Consider the following 18,659-nt stretch of genomic DNA (forward strand, 5'->3'; position numbering starts at 1 on the left):
CACTATTAAATTTCATCCTATTACTATTACTCCAGTTTACAAGGTCATCCAGATCCTCCTGTATAATATCCTGATCCTTCTCCAAATTGGCAATACCTCCCAGCTTTGTATCATCTGCAGACTTTATTAGCACACTCCCACTTTTTGTGGCAAGGTCAGTAATAAAAAGATTAAATAAGATTGGTCCCAAAACTGATCCCTGAGGAACTCCACTGGTAACCTCCCTCCAGCCTGACAGTTCACCTTTCAGTAGGACCCGTTGCAGTCTCCCCTTTAACCAATTCCTTATCCACCTTTTGATGTTCATATTGATCCCCATCTTCTCCAATTTAACTAATAATTCCCCATGTGGCACGGTATCAAATGCCTTACTGAAATCTAGGTAAATTAGATCCACTGCATTTCCTTTATCTAAAAAATCTGTTACTTTCTCAAAAAAGGAGATTAGGTTGGTTTGGCACGATCTACCTTTTGTAAAACCATGTTGTATTTTGTCCCATTTACCATTGACTTCAATGTCCTTAACTAATTTCTCCTTCAAAATTTTTTCCAAGACCTTGCATACTACAGATGTCAAACTAACTGGCCTGTAGTTACCCGGATCACTTTTTTTTCCTTTCTTAAAAATAGGAACTATATTAGCAATTCTCCAATCATTCGGTACTACTCCTGAGTTTACAGATTCATTAAAAATTCTTGCTAATGGGCTTGCAGTTTCAGGTGCCAATTCCTTTAATATTCTTGGATGAAGGTTATCTGGGCCCCCCGATTTAGTCCCATTAAGCTGTTTCAGTTTTGCTTCTACCTCTGATATGGTAATATCTACCTCTATATCCTCCTTCCCATTTGTCATGCTACCATTATCCCCAAGATCCTCTTTAGCCTTACTAAAGACTGAGGCAAAGTATTTGTTTAGATATTGGGCCATGTCTAGATTATCTTTAACCTCCACTCCATCCTCAGTGTTAAGTGGCCCCACTTCTTTCTTAGTTTTCTTCTTATTTATATGACTATAGAACCTTTTACTATTGGTTTTAATTCCCTTTGCAAGGTCCAACTCTACTCGACTTTTAGCCTGTCTCACTTTATCCCTACATGTTCTGACCTCAATTAGGTAGCTTTCCTTGCTGATCCCTCCCATCTTCCACTCCCTGTATGCTTTCTGCTTCTTCTTAATCACCTCTCTAAGATGCTTGCTCATCCAGCTTGGTCTACAACTCCTTCCTATGAATTTTTTCCCCTTTCTTGGGATGCAGGCTTCCGATAGCTTCTGCAGTTTTGATTTAAAGTAATCCCAGGCCTCCTCTACCTTTAGATCCATAAGTTCTTCAGTCCAATCCACTTCCCTAACTAATTTCTTTAATTTTTGAAAGTTAGCCCTTTTGAAATCAAAAACCCTAGTTGCAAATTTATTTTTGTTAATCCTTCCATTTAGTTTGAACTGAATTAGCTCATGATCACTTGAGCCAAGATTGTCCCCTACAACCATTTCTTCTATGAGGTCCTCGCTACTCACCAAAATTAAATCTAAAATGGCATCCCCTCTAGTCGATTCAGCAACTACTTGATGAAGGAATCCATCAGCTATCGCATCTAGGAAAATCTGAGCCCTATTATTATTACTAGCACTGGTCCTCCAGTCTATATCTGGGAAGTTAAAGTCTCCCATGATCATGTAGTTTCCATTAGTATTTACTTTATTAAAGACATTAAAAAGGGCTCTATCCATATCCAAATTAGATCCCGGAGGTCTATAGCACACCCCAAGCACTATCGTAGGAGAGGCTTTACTAGTTATCTTCCCCAATGTAATTTTTGCCCAGACGGACTCTGTCTTATCCATTGCATCGCTTCTTATTTCTTTACATTCTACCTCATCATTGATATACAATGCTACTCCACCCCCTTTACCTTTGTTTCTGTCTTTCCTAAAGAGCACATATCGTTCAATACCTGTAGTCCAGTCATGACTACTATTCCACCATGTTTCTGTTATCCTTATAATATCTGGTTTCACTTCCTGCACCAGTAGCTCTAGTTCCTCCATTTTGTTACCTAGGCTCCTTGCATTGGTGTACAAACATCTTAATTTTTGCTGTTTGGCCTCGCTCACATTTTGTACCCTATTAGGCACAGTCATTCTACAGCCAGTATAACCTATTAGACTAGTATCCATACCGCCCTCGCTCCTTATATACATTCTCCTACCCATGGCTGTATCCTTTCTTACTTCATCGTCTTCCCTCTCAATGCTAAAATCTGGCATGGAGATTTTCTGGACATCTCCCATCCATCTCCCCCTAATTCCTAGTGTCACATAATTGTGTGACACCCTCACCCATAATTTCCTGAAACTGTGAAAGTTTAAATCAATAAAAAAAATCTAAAAATATGCTTAAGCAGATATCAAAATTATTTAAAAAAAATCAAACTCTGCCAAGTCGTCTTTTTAGCAAAACAAGGTGGATGAGGTAATTTTTTTTTATTGGACCAACTTCTGTTGGTGAGAGGGACAAGCTTTTGAGCTTGCACAGAGCTCTTCAAGTCTGGGAAACTAACTCTGAGTATCACTGAGGACAAGGTGAAACAGATTGTTAACTACTTATGCTAAACACACATTTCAAGGGACCACTCAAGGTGAAGTGGCCTGTTAACACCTCTCTAATCAGAGGGAGGAAACGGGGAGAAAGCAACTAGGGGGTTGTAAGAGCATTATAGATTATTGTAATAAGCTATAAATCCAGTGTCTGTATTCGGTCCATGTCTAGCAAAGTTATGAATTTAAGGTCCCAGGCTCATCTTTTGAAAGCGTTGTGCTGTTTTCCTTTGTGGATGACGATTGATAGGTCAGGGATCATTATCAGTCCTCGTCCTCAAAGGAAAACTACACAACACTTCAAAAGATGAGCCTGGGACCTTAAATTCATAACTTTGCCAGACACGTAGGCCTGGTCTACACCTCAGAGTTAGGTCGACGTAAGGCAGCTTACATTGACCTAATTATATCAGTGTCTATGCTACAGTCTTGCTCCCACCGATGTAAGTGCTCTACTACATAATACTACTGACATAAAATCACTCCACTTCCATGAGAGGTGTAGGGTTTATGTTGGTATAGGTTTCAGAGTAGCAGCCGTATTAGTCTGTATTCGCAAAAAGAAAAGGAGTACTTGTGGCACCTTAGAGACTAACAAATTTATTTGAGCATAAGCTTTCGTGAGCTACAGCTTGCTTCATTGGAAGCATCTGATGAAGTGAGCTTTAGCTCACGAAACCTTATGCTCAGATAAATTTGTTAGTCTCTAAGGTGCCACAAGAATTCCTTTTCTTTTTATGTTGGTATAGTTAGGATCACACAGTGTCCCTGTAGACATTGCGGGTTACTTACATTGGCTGCCATTCTTGTCAATTTCACAACTCCCTGTTGGAGCTGTGAAATTGGTAAGAAATCCCAGCTCACAGCTTGGGCTATCTCCCTGGGTGGGTGGGGAGCTCCAGCTAGAGCCTGGTCATCCAGGCTCCTGGCTCCCCGCCAGGCTACCGGCTCCCCGCAAGGGCAGCTGGCCCCCGGTGGGCAGTGGCATGCAGAGCTGGGAGCCCGTGCTCTCAGCCCCCATCATTGCCCCTCTTAAGTCGGTGGAAGCACTCCTGGTGAGGACATGCGTGCACCACCAGTAGAAAAGGTAGTGTGGACATGAACCACTGCAGTAATTATTGCGATGGCTGTAAGTCAACCTATATTAGGTCAACTTAAGTTTGTAGCGTAGACATGCCTAAAACTCATGGACTGAATATAGACACTGGATTTATGGCTCATTACAACATTCTTTCCCTCCCCCCCCCTTTTCCTCCCTATGACTGGAGGGGTGTTAACGGGCTACTTCATTTTTAGTGGTCCCTTGTTCAGCATAAGTAGTCAACACACATTTCAGTCTGTTCCACCTTGTATTTAGCAGTGACACTTGGAGGCTTGGTCTACACTACATACATACTTTGGTATAACTACATCTCTTGGGGTGTAAAAAATCCACACCCCTGAGCAATGTTGTTATACTGACCTTAACTCCATGTAGCAGTGGTGGGTCACCTGCGGCCTGTCCGGGTAATTCATTGGTGTGACGCCAGACAGTTTGTTTACATTTGGGGCTGCCCGCAGTTCCCAGTGTCTGCGGTTTGCTGTTCCTGGCCAATGGGAGCTGTGGGAAACGGCATGAGCCGCAGAAACGTGCTGGCTTCTGCTTCACGCAGCTCGCATTGGCCAGAAACGGTGAACTGCAGCCACTGGGAGCTGCGGGCAGCTGTGCAAATGTAAACAAACTATCTGGCGGCCTGCCAGTGGATTACCCTGACGAGCTGCAGGTTGCCCACCTCTGCCATGTAGACAGCATTATGTCTGCAGGAGAGCTCGCTCCCATCCTCTTAGAGCATCTTTCCCAGATGTGCTGCATTGGTGCACTAATGTAAATTTGTAGTGTAGACCTGCCCTGAGTTAGTTTCCCAGACCTGAAGAAGAGCTCTGTGTAAGCTCTAATGATTGTGTCTCTCACCAACAGAAGTTTGTCCAATAAAAGATATTACCTCGCCCACTTTGTCTCTCTAATATCCTGGGACCACAACAGGGCTACAACACTGCATACAAACTTATAATAGTTACTGTGCTGTTGAAAATAATTGTCTAATATTAATCAGCATGCTACAGTTCTCCTTTAAATCAATTCCAAACATTGCTTTGAGCCGTATAATAACTTACCCAGCAATATATGCTTGATGTTTCAGTCATGTTTAAATACCTTCAGTTTGATACTGGATCACCAACACACTGACCCCAGGCATGGAATGCTCATGGAATGCTTATATGACAAATGCTACTCTCAATATCAAAGCATTCCATGAGCATTCCATGCGTGAGGTCAGTGTGTTGGTGATCCAGTATCAAACTGAAAGTATTTAAAGATGACTGAAATGTCAAGCTGATTAATATTAGATAATTGTCAACATTTAGGCCCTGTCTAAACTATCAAGTTTACAGCCCTGTGCCGCTGTAAGATCGCTTGTGTAGCTGATCTATGCTGACGGGAGAGAGCTCTCCCATCAACATAATTAAACCACCTCAAATGAGTGGTGGAAGCTATGTTGTCAGGACATAGTGCTGTCCACACATGTGCTTCTGTCGATGTAACTTATGTCGCTCAGGGGGGTGTTTTTTCACACCCCTGAGCAACATAAGTTATACCGACAAAGGTGCTTGTATAGACATATCCTTAATCTTTTTCTGCTTTGTAGTCCGAATATTTTTGTGCAATAACCAATGATTTAATTTATAGATGGGTTGCAGTAGCAGGCAACCTACATATTTTAAGCATTTGTGCCATGAACACATCATCCGTTACGTATTTCCTGCAGAATTAAATTTTAGAAAACCTTTTTGCTAAGGAGTAAAAATAATGTGAAATTGAACCACTCTTTACTCATGGCCCATAAGTTATTTATAGAAAAATATAATTTACTGAAATCTATAACTCAGTAACCATACATCATTCAATGCAAATCAATATCCCTAATTTGAGCTGTCATCAGCCTGTAGTAAACTTGTAATGTGTTAAGGGGGTCATGGTAGGTGTGTGCAGCGTTTTCTCTCATGCAGCCTTATCCTTGGCAATATTTCAAATGGTTCAGAAATTTGTGAACACAAATCTATTGAGTTATTTACATTTGATGCATCTTGAAATGTACATTTTTTTTTTTTTAAAACACAGCATGACCCCAGTGTCTGGTTTTCTTTCCTCCTATGAAAGGTTGAAATTAATAATGAATTAATAAAGTTTGATTGTGTAAATCGTGTCCTACAAAGTGGTTTTCACTGTAAGGAACCACAGATACCCATCTAGAGAGAAAACTGTCCTTGGACATGTGTTACCTGCTGAACAACCTCATTTATGTACACATGCTTCACTTTATTCTTATACTTCAATTTAGATCTGTATTTTATGTTTCTAGTTTCCAAGCCAGCACCTTATTGGGAAGGAACAGCAGTAATCAATGGCGAATTTAAAGAGCTGAAATTAACAGATTATCAAGGAAAATATCTCGTCTTCTTCTTCTACCCTCTTGACTTGTAAGTAAAACTGATGCAGACATACCAAGATATATACTCCCCTCTTCCCCCCCTCCACCCTTACCAAATTTTGGAAGTGTGTTGATTAGAGTCAGGGAACATTAAGATGTTGATTGCAACTGCACTTGACATTTTGTAGTTCTATAGCATTTTCCTGGGCAATGTTTACATTCCTTGCTACCATACAACTCATTGCTGCAAATGGAAAATGAATACAGGAAAGAGTAACATCATCTCTTATCTCTTCACTTCGTATGCTTTGAAAGATATTTTGAGGGAGACTGATTTCCTCTTAAAGACTTTCAAGGATGTCATGGGATACATTTAACTTAAATTATTGGATGGACTTTCCTTTCATTACACTATCATAACTCCACTGCAGTCAATGGAGTTACTCCTATTTTATACCAGTGTAATGAGAGGAGAATCAGGCCTCTTGTTTTCTTCAAATGAGGAACAGAACATACAGTAAATTAATATTAATAATGCATATAGCAGTTTTAATCTATAGAACTCAAAGCACTTTACAAAAAAAGGGTAAATAGTAGAGACAGTTAGCTGCTTTGATAGTGAAAATAATTGGAATCATGGCTTATTTTCCTCCTAGCCTCAAATCTTGAACAATTGTGATCTAAAGTGTAATTCTGTGCCCAGAAGAAGCAGGAAGAAGTCAAATACAAAATAGAATAGCTACGACTTGCATTACTAGTTTCCAGTAAATCATGACAGCTGTTTCTCTGCAATTTGGTGTGTCATACTTTAGTCCAGTAATTCCTGTACAGTTTTAAACAGTGAATAATTGTATATGTAGCTAAACTGTAAGTTGTAATATTACTAAGTCAACACTGACTGCATTTTCAATCTTATTATTCACAAACCACTTGCACAGGGTTTGAAGATAGATAATCCATCTGTGAACATATTTATGAATGCTGTTAGGAACGCAGTTACTTGTAAAGTATAAATTATTTTAATTGTATATATTGGATTCCATCTGTAAATAAAACAATAGTTGTGATAAGTAATTCACAACTTATCTATTTTATATATTGCAAACAATATCTAGCTTCTCTATAGAAACAAATGTAGCTATGTATTGAGCTAACTGAGAAATCACTCCTGAATATTCTGAGAGTTCTGAATTTACTTTGTTTTCAATTTTTTAGCACATTTGTGTGTCCAACTGAAATTATCGCCTTCAGTGACAGAATTGAAGAATTCAGAGCAATAAACACTGAAGTGGTAGCATGTTCTGTTGACTCACAGTTCACTCACTTAGCATGGTATGTAGCTTACCCATGTGTCTTTTATAGGAAGTTATTGGTGGATACATATTAGATTATGGGTTGCTTCCACAAATTCACATACTCTGTCTGATGCACTAATATTGTCAAGTAAATCTTGAACGATAAGGTGTGGGGTGTATTGCTATGTTGCATAAAAAGTGGTAAGTAATAAAACTAATGGTAAGAAATTCCAAAATAAAGTTTATTGTTGAAGGTGTCAAAGTAAAAGTGATGACTTTGGTGTTACCATTAGAATAAATTGCTCATCAACTTTATGATCAAACATTCTAAAGGTGGATTAATACCCCCCCATTGGGTTTTTAATTGTGGGATTTGCAAGAAAGACAGGGTAGTTGGGCCACAAAGAGAGAAGGAGGGTGTTTCAAGAGTAAATGAAACGTAAAAGGAGGCATGAAGAGGAGAGTAAGGCAACTATAAATGGACACATTGAAGGAGTGTAGGAAGCAGGTTGGAGCAAACGAGTAGAAAAAAGAAAAACAGACAGATATTCCTTCTGCAAAAAAGTTTCATGAGTTATTTGCATGTGGAATAAAAATCTCTCTGAAGAATAAATGTGCATCTCTTTTGTTTGCCAAAGGATTAATACTCCACGAAAACAAGGAGGACTTGGACCAATGAAGATCCCACTTCTCTCAGATTTGACGCACCAGATTTCAAAGGATTATGGAGTATATCTAGAGGACCAAGGGCACACACTTAGGTACTACAAATCATTATGGTGCATTCTATCTTGTTATAGCAGTGCATTTACCAGTTCCATTTAAAGGGGCGCTCAGTATTGGCACTTTTCTCTCATACTATTTAGTTATATTCTATGTTCATCACAGTAGTTAGTATCTTAACATATATACTGGGTCTGTTTATGTGGATAAAGTACTTTTCTTAAAAAGAAAGATCAACAGTTGAAGATGTACAATAACGAACCAAATGAACATGCATGAAGGGTAGGGAAATGAGTAGGAAGGAAAATTTTCAGAATGCTTTAAGCCACATGGAGTTAAAAAACAGCCATTTAAGCTTCCCGTTCAGAAGTCAGCATATCATTTATAGAGGCATTTTTTCCACCGACTGTTGATAACTTAGCTGAAATTGTATATTAAAGCTCTTAGTCTACAAGGAATTGTTTCTTAATTAAAAAAAAAAAATCGGAAATTAACTCTGAGATTTAAGGGTGAACTGAAATGCTTTATCCTGCCAGAATCTGAATTCCCAGTTCTGTTTTTTTTCCTCCATTACTTAGTGTTTTATTAGGAGAAACTGAACGATGAACTCAAGATTTGGCAAAGAACTGTCTGTCAGATGTTTTATATTGACCATCTTGCTGCTGATCACAGGTGTAAATCTTGTCTAGTGGTAGTTGTGGCATTGTTTGACACAGTACTATTTCTTACCCATTCATTTTCACTGTTCTTTGTTAATACTGCAGGTACTCATGCTTGAAACAGATCTGTCTCCTTTACACTGTAGTTACCTGATCCTGTAGTGAAAACATCATGTGTTTTTTTGACATTAGATCTCCTGTCTGGACAATGTTGCAAATTCAGAAATGTATCTTTGCTGCAGTAAATTGATAAAGAAGGTGGACTTGGAAGGAGCAAGGACCTACTTAAATATTTATGTCTGATTAGCTAACACATAGAACAGGTTAGCGGGCTGCAAGATATTTTGTTTACATTGACTGTCCGCAGGCCCGGCACGGCCCCCTGCAGCTCCCAGTGGCCGCAGTTCGCCGTTCCCAGCCAACACGAGCTGCGGGAAGCAGCAGGCCATAGGGATGTGCTGGCCACCACTTCCCGCAGCTCTCATTCGCCAGACTGTCAACATAAACAAAATGGCTCGTGGCCCACCAGTGGATTATCTGACGGGCTGTGTGCTGAAGTTTGCCGATCCCTGGCATAGAAGAAAGTGAAACTTAAGTGGGCTTGTGTTCACATTTTGAAAGTCTAATTTTGAAAATGCTCTTACTATAGCTGCAGAAACTAGGATTAAATAGTCAATTTTCATTGTAGCAAAAGATTAGCTGTGGGGTTCTTCAAGGTCCTAACCAAGCTAGGTGAATGGCCAACATAATGGCAAATAAAATTCAGTGTCAATAAATGCAAAGTAACTATTCATACACCTTACAAAGGTTCTAAATCAATTGTAACAACTCAACAAAAAGAGGCCCGGGCATCACAGTGACCTCTGTTAAGTGTACAACTGCATTCAAAAAAGTAAACAAGATATTAGGATGCATAAGGAATAGGAAGGAGAATAATATGCCCTTATATAAATAAATGGTGCAGTCTCCTCTGGAGTACTGTGTGCAGAACTGATCGCCCCATCTCAAAGAGGAAATCGCTGAATTAGAGGGGCTTCAGCAAAGGGAGATGAGAATGAGCAACATTATGGGAAACATCTGCTTTGAAGAGAGACTGAAAAGACTGCTGGTATTTACTTCAGATAGGAGAAGAATAAGAGGGGACACATTCAAAGTATATAAAATAATTAATGGTAGAGAGAGGGTAGGTCTGGAACTTTCTCCTTGCCTCATAAAAAGACCAAGGGAACATCCAGTGAAATTAGAAGATAGCAAATTCAAAAACTGACATAAGGCAATACTTTTTCACACCATACATAGCTGGAACTCATTGCCAGAGGAAGTCATTTGCAATATTTAAAAAGTGATTAGATACGTCTATGGATGTCAAGAATATCCAGCATTATTATAGTTAATACTAAAGAAATTTGGAGGGATACTGTACCTCATGCTTCAGGGTTTAAAATCAGTCGTTAAATATTATAGGAATTAATGTAGGGCAAATTATCCCACATCTGCCTACTGCGAGACATCTTCCCCTGAAGCATCTGCTTCTGCCCGTTGTCAGAGACAGGAAACTGAACTAGGTGGACTAAATCTGTACATTCCTATAATACCATGCTGTAAACACTGAGCGGGCATTATCTTACCAGGTCTAGATATTTAAGTGTAACAAGCGCTTTTGGTTTATCATTGTAATGTTTTTTTTTTTTTTTTACTAAGGACTGCGCAATTAGCTCTTAGCACATACATTCTAAAGGCTGTTAGGTTCTCATTTATACAGTTCAGCTTTTTTTAATATCCGTGATCTACTTATCAAGCAGTATAGTTAAGGCTAAATAGTGTTCAAATAGTGTTCAAAACTTCCATATGAAGTCTAAAATCTTAAAGTGCATATTAAAAAAAAAATCTTAAGCATCATATCATCACTGAAGAAAGATGCAACCTTGTGTACTTGAACTTTCAGAAAGCCTTTGACAAGATCCCTCCTCAAAGACTCTTAAAGTAAGCAATTATGGGATAAGAAGGAAGGAGGTAATCTCATGGATCAGTAACTGGTTAAAGACAAAAAACAAAGGGTAGGAATAAATGGTTAGTTTTCAGAATGGAGAGATGTAAATAGTAGTGTCCCCCAGGGATATGTACTGGGACCAGTGCTATTCAACATATTCATAAATGATGCGGAAAAAGGTAAACAGTAAGGTAGAAAAATTTGCAGATGATTCAAAACTACTCAAGATAGTTAAGCCCAAAGCAGACTGTGAAGAGTTTCAAAGGGATCTCACAAAACTGAGCAAAAAAATGTCAGATGAAATTCAGTGTTGGTAAATCCAAGGTCATACACACTGGAAAGCATAATCCCAGCTATACATATAAAATGATGTCTAAATTAGCTGTTACCACTCAAGAAAAAGATCTTGGAGTTATTGTGGATAGTTCTCTGAAAACATCCACTCAGTATGCAGTAGCAGTCAAAAATAGCCAGCAGTGTTAGGAACCATTAGGAAAGGGATAGATTAAAATGACAGAAAATATTATAATGCTGTTATATAAATCCAGGGTACACCCACATCTTGAATACTGCATACAGTGCTAGTTACCCCATCTCAAAAGAGATGTATTGGAATTGAAAAAGGTACAGAAAAGGGCAACAAAAATTATGAGGGGTAGGGAACAGCTTCCACATGAGGAGAGATTAAAAAGTCTGGCACTTTCAGCTTGGAAAAGACACAACTAAGAGGGGATATGATAGAGGTCTAAAATCGTGTCTGGTGTGGAGAAAGTGTAATTTACTCCTCCTCCTAACACAAGAACCAGGGTTCACCTAATGAAATTAATAGGCAGCAGGTTTAAAACAAACAAAAGGAAGTACTTCCTCACACAATGCAGTCAACCTGTGGAACTCCTTGCTAGTGGATGTTGTGAAGGCCAAAACTATAAAGAGGGTTTAAAAAAAAAAAACTAGAAAAGTTCATGGAGATTAGGTCCATCAATAGCTATTAGCCAAGATGCAACCCCCTGCTCTAATTGCTACAAGGTAGGTGTGGACAATGGGATGGATCACTTGATGAGTGCCTGTTCTTTTCATTCTTTCTGAAGCACTTGGCATTGGCCGCTGTCAGAAGACAGGATACTGGGCTAGATGGACCCTTGGTCTGACCAGTTTGGCCATTCTTATGTTGTTACTGCTTTCTTAATTCTGACTTGACCTTACATAGATCAGAGCAAGATCTGAGAGCACTGCAAATTGAGGGCACTTTCAATGAGAGATGGAGTTGTTTGTGTCAATGAAAAGCACCTCCTATAAATGAGGCTGATATTGAAGGACTCCAGAGGTGGGGGTGGTTAGATCCTTAATATTCTGGGTACATTATGAATGAGAAAGTAATCCGAAGGAAGTTGCAAAGGAAATTAAAAGTTAACACGGAACCTGCACTTAACTTGCTTGTGTAGTGCTTGGAGAGATCCAGCCACTGCGGATCTTGAATAGGAATGCTGCAATAACTGGACACCACAATAGAGCATAATAGAGATCAATATCATTAGGTTTATATCTAAAAGAAAAATTCCATGTTTTTGCAGAGGCCTTTTCATTATTGATGATAAGAGGGTCCTTCGACAGATAACAATGAATGACCTTCCTGTCGGAAGATCAGTGGATGAAACACTTCGTCTAGTACAAGCATTCCAGTACACCGACAAACATGGAGAAGGTGCCTGTTTTCAATATTTTGGCAATGGGAATTATGATGAGGTTTTATTTAGTTTGGGAGGTGTATTTTTAGCTATTAGGAAGCGAGGCATACCGCAACAGTTGATAGCTTCGTGATTGTTATTGTGCAAAGTTTTCTGTTCCCCTCATTCAAGATTCAGTGGACCTGATTCTGCCCTACCTTGCACCTAGTGTAGTGTCCAAAGTGATTGTAACATTATTAAATCAAAACAATAGCATTTACACTCATTTTCCACTCATAAGCATAAGCAACTGCACAAAGTATGAGGCAGTGAAGAATCAGGCTCAGTATTTTAATAAACTTGGACAATCTGCAGCTGATTCAAGAGGCACTGCTAGTGTAATCTTAATGTTTGGTTGCGGTTTTTTTGTTTTGGTTGGGGTTGTTTTTTTGGGGGGGTTGGGGGAGTGGGGCTGGTGTCCAAAGACAAAATAGATATAGTACTTCGAGTCAGTGAAAAGTATCTCCCAAAATGAGGTTGGGTTCGGTGCCCAATGTAATGAAGACTGCAAATTCCTAGCTCTTCTCTTAAAGTAAATTATTCTTAGCTGGTGTAAACTGGCATAGCTCCATTGACTTCAGCTTTTTACCTTGACTTCAGGAAACTGTGCCAAATTACACCAGCTGAGGATTTGGCCCACAGTAAGCTATTCAACTTTAATAATTAACCCATGTATATGTTCAGCTGACTAATCTTCCTGCTCTCAATTTAAAGTGTTGGTATTTAAAAGCAAACCTATGGAAAGTGACACAGCTGCAATTCGTTCTAGGGCTGTCTACACGGTGTGATGATGCGCACTATAGGGGTGTGCTTTTTGAAGCGCATTAATGTGTGGCACATCAACTGGTCTGCATAGCTCCTGATGGTGCGCCCGCCAGGTTCCCTAGTGTGCATTTGTGTGCTTTAACATAGTGCAGTTTGAAACATGTTAACATGTAATGTAACATTATCTGTATAAACAGCTCTATTTTGCAATTCAGAATTGAAAAAAAAAAATTCTGGTACTTAAAATCAATGAGTGTTTTGATTAAGGAGATAAAGTCCTTTTGGTTCAGCTGCAAATAAAGCTATATCTCACCTTATGCAATACTGGATTCTCCCTGTGAGGCATGTGGAATCCTTTTGGGATAAATGAGAACAATCATTTCTTTTCTACTAAGTCAATTTCATTTTTGCTTCCCCCCCCCCCCCCCCAGTTTGCCCTGCTGGTTGGAAACCTGGCAGTGAAACAGTAAGTCCATATTTATATTCAGAATACATTCATTATTTTGCATGATTAAATAAAATGAGGGACCCAATCCTATCTCCACTGAAGGCAAAAGCAAAATTCTCATTAATTTGAATGGAAGCACAATATCAGGCCCTGTGCATTGTGATATTTTTATAAGTTCTTAATCTGTTATCATTGGAATTTTGAGTGATTTATTCAAGTATATCATGTTTGCAGTATTGCATTTTTCATGCAGGAAAAAAGCTAATCTTTTCACATCAGGACTTTCCTTCTCCCTCAACTTTCCAATGTATGATCAAAACCTCAAGCACCAGCGAGTTAGAGGGAGAATTTCCCTCCCATCCTGCAACGCAGGTCAAGAGAGAGTTGGAAGTTCTCTGAGGAAGAGGCTATTTTCTCTCTGTCTTACTTGTGCAATGCCTAGCATAATGGAGACTTGATCCTTGATTGGGGTTCCTAAGAAGTTCCTCAGTATAAATAATCTCACTTCTCAAGCTATGTATAATTTCCCACAATTGGGCAAAGCACATTACCACTATTAGAATTGTAAAATGGAATGCATTTTGCAGCACAGTATCTCTTCTTTTGTTTCTTCACACTAACAAGATTATGAGCCAAAGAGCAAGGGCCCAGTTCAATGCCCACTGGAGCAACTGAATTCAGTGTGCGTTAAATTAGGCCCCAATAGAACAAAGAAAATATTTTTCTAAGGCTACATCTACACATACATCTTATGTTGGCATAACATGTCACTCATGTGGTGTGAATATATCACCCCCCCTGAGTGACATAAGCGCTCGTGTGCACAGCACTTTGTCAGCAGGAGAGGTTATGCCGTTCCCAGGGGTGGTTTTATTATTCCAATGGGAGAGCTCTTTCCTGTCGGCATAGGGCATCTTCACCAGACATGCTGGTACATCAGCGCCGCTACAGCGGTGTACATGTAAGCATGCCCTGAGAAACTGGGCTACAGAAGGTTGCCAGCTACAATATTACATCATTAGCATTTATTGGAAGCTGCCCTTTATTCTGCTGTTGCTTGTTTCAGCTGTTGGCACAAACAGCATTTGTAAAAAAAAATTAAAATAAAAATAAATAAAAGATGCCTTGAAAGAAATTCTATAAGGTTTCAGTAGCAGCAAAAAATTGAAGTGGTCTCTGCACCTTTCCTTGAGTTGGTAATACATGACAGCAGCAAATACCACATTTTGGCAGGGCCATGAAATGTGTTCGTTCATATAGACAATGGGCTTATTTATAAACAATACAATTTTCAGAATGTCAATAGGATGCTAGTGATTTTAACTGATATAGCATTATTAATAAACTGTATTCTAGTAGCTTCTGGAGTTTCCAGCCAAGTTCAAGGTCCCATTATGCTAGTCACTGTACTGACACACATTAAAAGACAGTCCCTAAATTGTATCTACATACAAGATCTCAGTGCATGCAGACAGCCAGAGTGTCTGTATAGTCTCTAGTAAAAGTTGCAACTGGCAACATTGAAGTGGCTAGCTTTGCTGCAGAGCAGCAGACCTCTGTATTACAGTGCGAAACAAGCAGACGCTGAGAATTATATTCATGGGCTAGTTGAGATTTGTCTTAGTGGAGAAAACTGGCTCTTTAGATTTTATGGTGAAAGCAGGTTATAGGATGGCATGTGTGTGGCATTGGAAATCATGCATTCCACTACCCTGGCTACACTGAATAATCTGTCCATTAGCAGCTGACAAGTGAGCGATTTCCCATTCTGAGAAGGTTCAAGCCTATGAATACACTTAATAAAAGGGAGACTAGTTGATAGCAGTAATAGATTACTACTTTATAGCATCTGCTGTTTCTGTACGCCTGTTGCTGACAACTGACTCATTGCTGAGAACATCAGGCCCCAATAAATGTATAGCACTGATGTAAATACAAATAAGTTCTCTCTACTTTCTGTGCAAATGCTGTAGTGCACTTAAACAGCAGAATAGTTCTGCAAAGTACTCTTCAGAATACATTAACATCTGTAGCCATGCCTTCTAAATGTGTTTGATTTAATTAGATCAAACCCGAAGATGCCATGAGAGCGTGGTGGCCAAGACAAGAGCTGTAAGTAAACTCTTGGGCACTTGAGTACAGATGTTAATTTATGGAAGTAATTCCAAGTTCATTTATGGGGAAAATCAGAGCGGAGAACATGCTTTCAACCAAGCAGACTCTGTTTCTTTCTTGAACTCCACTTCCTACTGCCCTCCACTCTTCAGTGTTCATTAAAGATAAGCAGTAACCTTAGATATGAACAGGTGAAAGGTAATTTCTCGATGTAATATGTGACCATTAATGCCAGAATATGAGGTAAATAATATTTGTTCCTTTTGTTTTTAGACCAACACTTTCACTTTCTTTCTCACACAGATAATCCCAGACCCAGCTGGAAAACTGAAGTATTTTGATAAACTAAACTGAAACTTGCTTCTACTGAGCTACACAAGTCACATGCAACTTCAAGTTGTCAATAAAATTCCATTAATTTTGTTATTTCCATGTGTTTGGCTGATTTATAGTGGCTACCAATTGTATTTGCTTTCTCAAAATACAGGTATTCACTGTGCAGAGATCACCAGTAGCAGAAAGAATTGACACAACTGGTCTTCTAGAGCCTCCTAAAAGGAGACTAAGAATTTGAGCTTGAGTTTATCCCATTCCATCTAATCAAGAATTCATATGTTGAGTGCATAATGCACTGCTACGATACTATGTAAGCACTTTTTAATCTTTAGTTACTTGCATCCTCTTAAAAATATAGACAGACAGACAGACAGACTATATCATTTCCTTAGCTATATAGACTTAGTTTTAGGAATCTCATTTTGGATAGATCACTTAATTTCCACAAAAGCTTAATTCATAAAATCCTTTATGCCTTTGCTGCTTTTTCAAAAAGATACCAGAATTTCCCTCCCAGTGGTTTTCTATAAAGCCCTAACTTTCTATTTTTGATGACATCTTAGAAGCTGTAGCTGAGAAATTGCCACCTGCCAAATGTTCATTATGAGTCAGAGACCATATTCTACAAATTAATACAATGAGCTGTAATGAAGTCTGAAGCCAGGAATACAGTTTAAAGGAGTTCAACTTCAGACAAAGAGGAATTTTAGTTTGAAAACATTTTAGTTTTTCTTCAGTCTAACATTAAGAACCAGATTCTCAGCAAGTGTCAGTCAGCATAGTTCAACTGAAATAAATGGAGCTACACCACTTTTAGAAAAGGATCTAGTTTTATCTACTTAACTTTTTCTAACACTTAAAACTTTTGGGGTACATGCTAATATAAAAGGAAGATTCTAGTGTATTTAAAATTCCCATAGTCTGGTGGATGATGCTCCTTTCACATTATGACCTGAATCTTTTTCCTGTTCCTCTCCAACTGTTTTCTTTGCTCTTAATTTAGAGCAGGAGAATTGGGGAGTCTTCTCCAAGACCAGCATTTCTGTGCCCAGTGGATTGGATAATATTAGCCATCATAAACCTTTGGGGTTCACGTGCACACATTTCTTCCTACAAGAGACAAGAACATCACCTCTAAAACATGCTCGATCACCACCAGAACCTGAAATTCCTCCTAAATGCACATTGTCTGCATGAGTGCTCTTCCCGCACTTTGATCTCTTTAACATAAGGTCATTTATGAACCAAAAAAAAAAAAGATACAACATTGTGTGCAGTCAGTAAAGCAGCATCTGATATTATGAATAGTGTCCACCTCTCTTCCTAAAAATCGTAGTGTGATTCTTGAAAGAGTAAAAAGTGACTTTCTACATTGCCACTGAAGCTTATTATTCTTACACAGTGTCGTGTTAGAATTTGATTTTTTCATAACTACAGAATGATGATGAGACAGCATCTCGGGCCCTGGACATCTGGATGGAATTTAATTTCACCAAACTATACAATACACTGCTCTCACTAGTGTAAATTTCTTAGATTGGGTGAACTTTTCTGGGCAGTGAACAGGTATTCACGTAGCACCTAGCACAATAGGGACTCCATCCTGTGCAAGGCTCTGGGGTGCTGTTGCAACGTAAATAAATACATACTGGCAAGTAAAACAACCCCGCAGCAAACAAAACTTCTTCAATCCTCAACTTAGTTTCTCCGCAGATGTCTGGGAGAGAAGAGCTTTGTGCCATGGCTAAAGGCTAACAGCACCGAGATACAGTGTACAAGACGGGAGGGAATTCAAAAGCTGTGAATGTCTTGGGGCAGCCTCCTCATTTACAGCAAGGGTGCTCCAGCACATTGCTGACATCAAATATGGCTGAATTGCAGAGAGGGAGAAAAGCACACACACACTGTCTCAGATCTGTTAGCCTTTGCCTATGGCACAAGACTCATCACCAAGATATCTGGGGAGAAATTGGGCTGAGGACTGGTAAGGTTTTGTTCACAGAGGGTTTGTTTTATCTGCCAGTATCTATTATTTAGTGGTTAGCCGTTGCAGATGCTGGAGCACCATGTGCTGTATTCCCAGTCCGAAGCCTCTCTTTATAAAGAGACCATAACAGTTTGTATTAGTTTCAAGCTTCCATGTGATCTGTGTGGGCAATCCCCTGTAAGGCACATTACAACAAAACAAACTAAACAACAAAGGCATGCCTAACACTGATAAGGGTTACATCAGAGGGAAAAGGTCATACTTTTCATCAGCCCAAAATGAAATAATTTGTAGTTGACCGTGGCAGCTCCTGGCATCCACCAGTATCCCAGAATTCAAAATGGATCTAATTTGTGATCATGTATTACAAAACGGTGGCTGCCCTCCTTCACTGAGAAGATACATTTATCCCAGTAGAAGTTTTACAAAAACTAGACAAGCCATTTACAACACAAACTCTAGCTTCTCTACGAAGGAAAAAGGACAAAAACTAAACGAGCCACAACAGTAGTTCCCTCAACCCACCCAACAATATTGTTAATCTTTCCAGC

The 18,659-nt window shown here is 39.2% G+C and overlaps 1 protein-coding gene across 2 annotated transcripts; it reads left to right on the forward strand.

Annotated features, from left to right (window-relative positions):
- The first annotated feature begins 2,316 nt into the window (after positions 1-2,316).
- PRDX4 (peroxiredoxin 4) lies at positions 2,317-16,211 on the forward strand. 2 transcript variants are annotated; one of them, XM_043504923.1, is made up of 7 exons: positions 2,317-3,118; positions 3,346-6,115; positions 7,282-7,398; positions 8,000-8,122; positions 12,305-12,435; positions 13,654-13,688; positions 16,089-16,211. In XM_043504923.1, exons 2-7 carry the CDS (start codon positions 5,937-5,939, stop codon positions 16,137-16,139), a joined length of 636 nt encoding a protein of 211 aa, XP_043360858.1. In that variant the 5' UTR covers positions 2,317-3,118; positions 3,346-5,936; the 3' UTR covers positions 16,140-16,211. The 2 variants fall into 2 exon arrangements, with proteins under 2 accessions (XP_043360858.1, XP_038273764.1); XM_038417836.2 differs by lacking the exon at positions 2,317-3,118 and adding an exon at positions 15,736-15,782 and having other exon boundaries at positions 5,959-6,115.
- The last annotated feature ends 2,448 nt before the right edge of the window (positions 16,212-18,659 follow it).

This window comes from Dermochelys coriacea, chromosome 1, assembly GCF_009764565.3.
Source record: "Dermochelys coriacea isolate rDerCor1 chromosome 1, rDerCor1.pri.v4, whole genome shotgun sequence".
Taxonomy (NCBI): Eukaryota; Metazoa; Chordata; order Testudines; family Dermochelyidae; genus Dermochelys; species Dermochelys coriacea.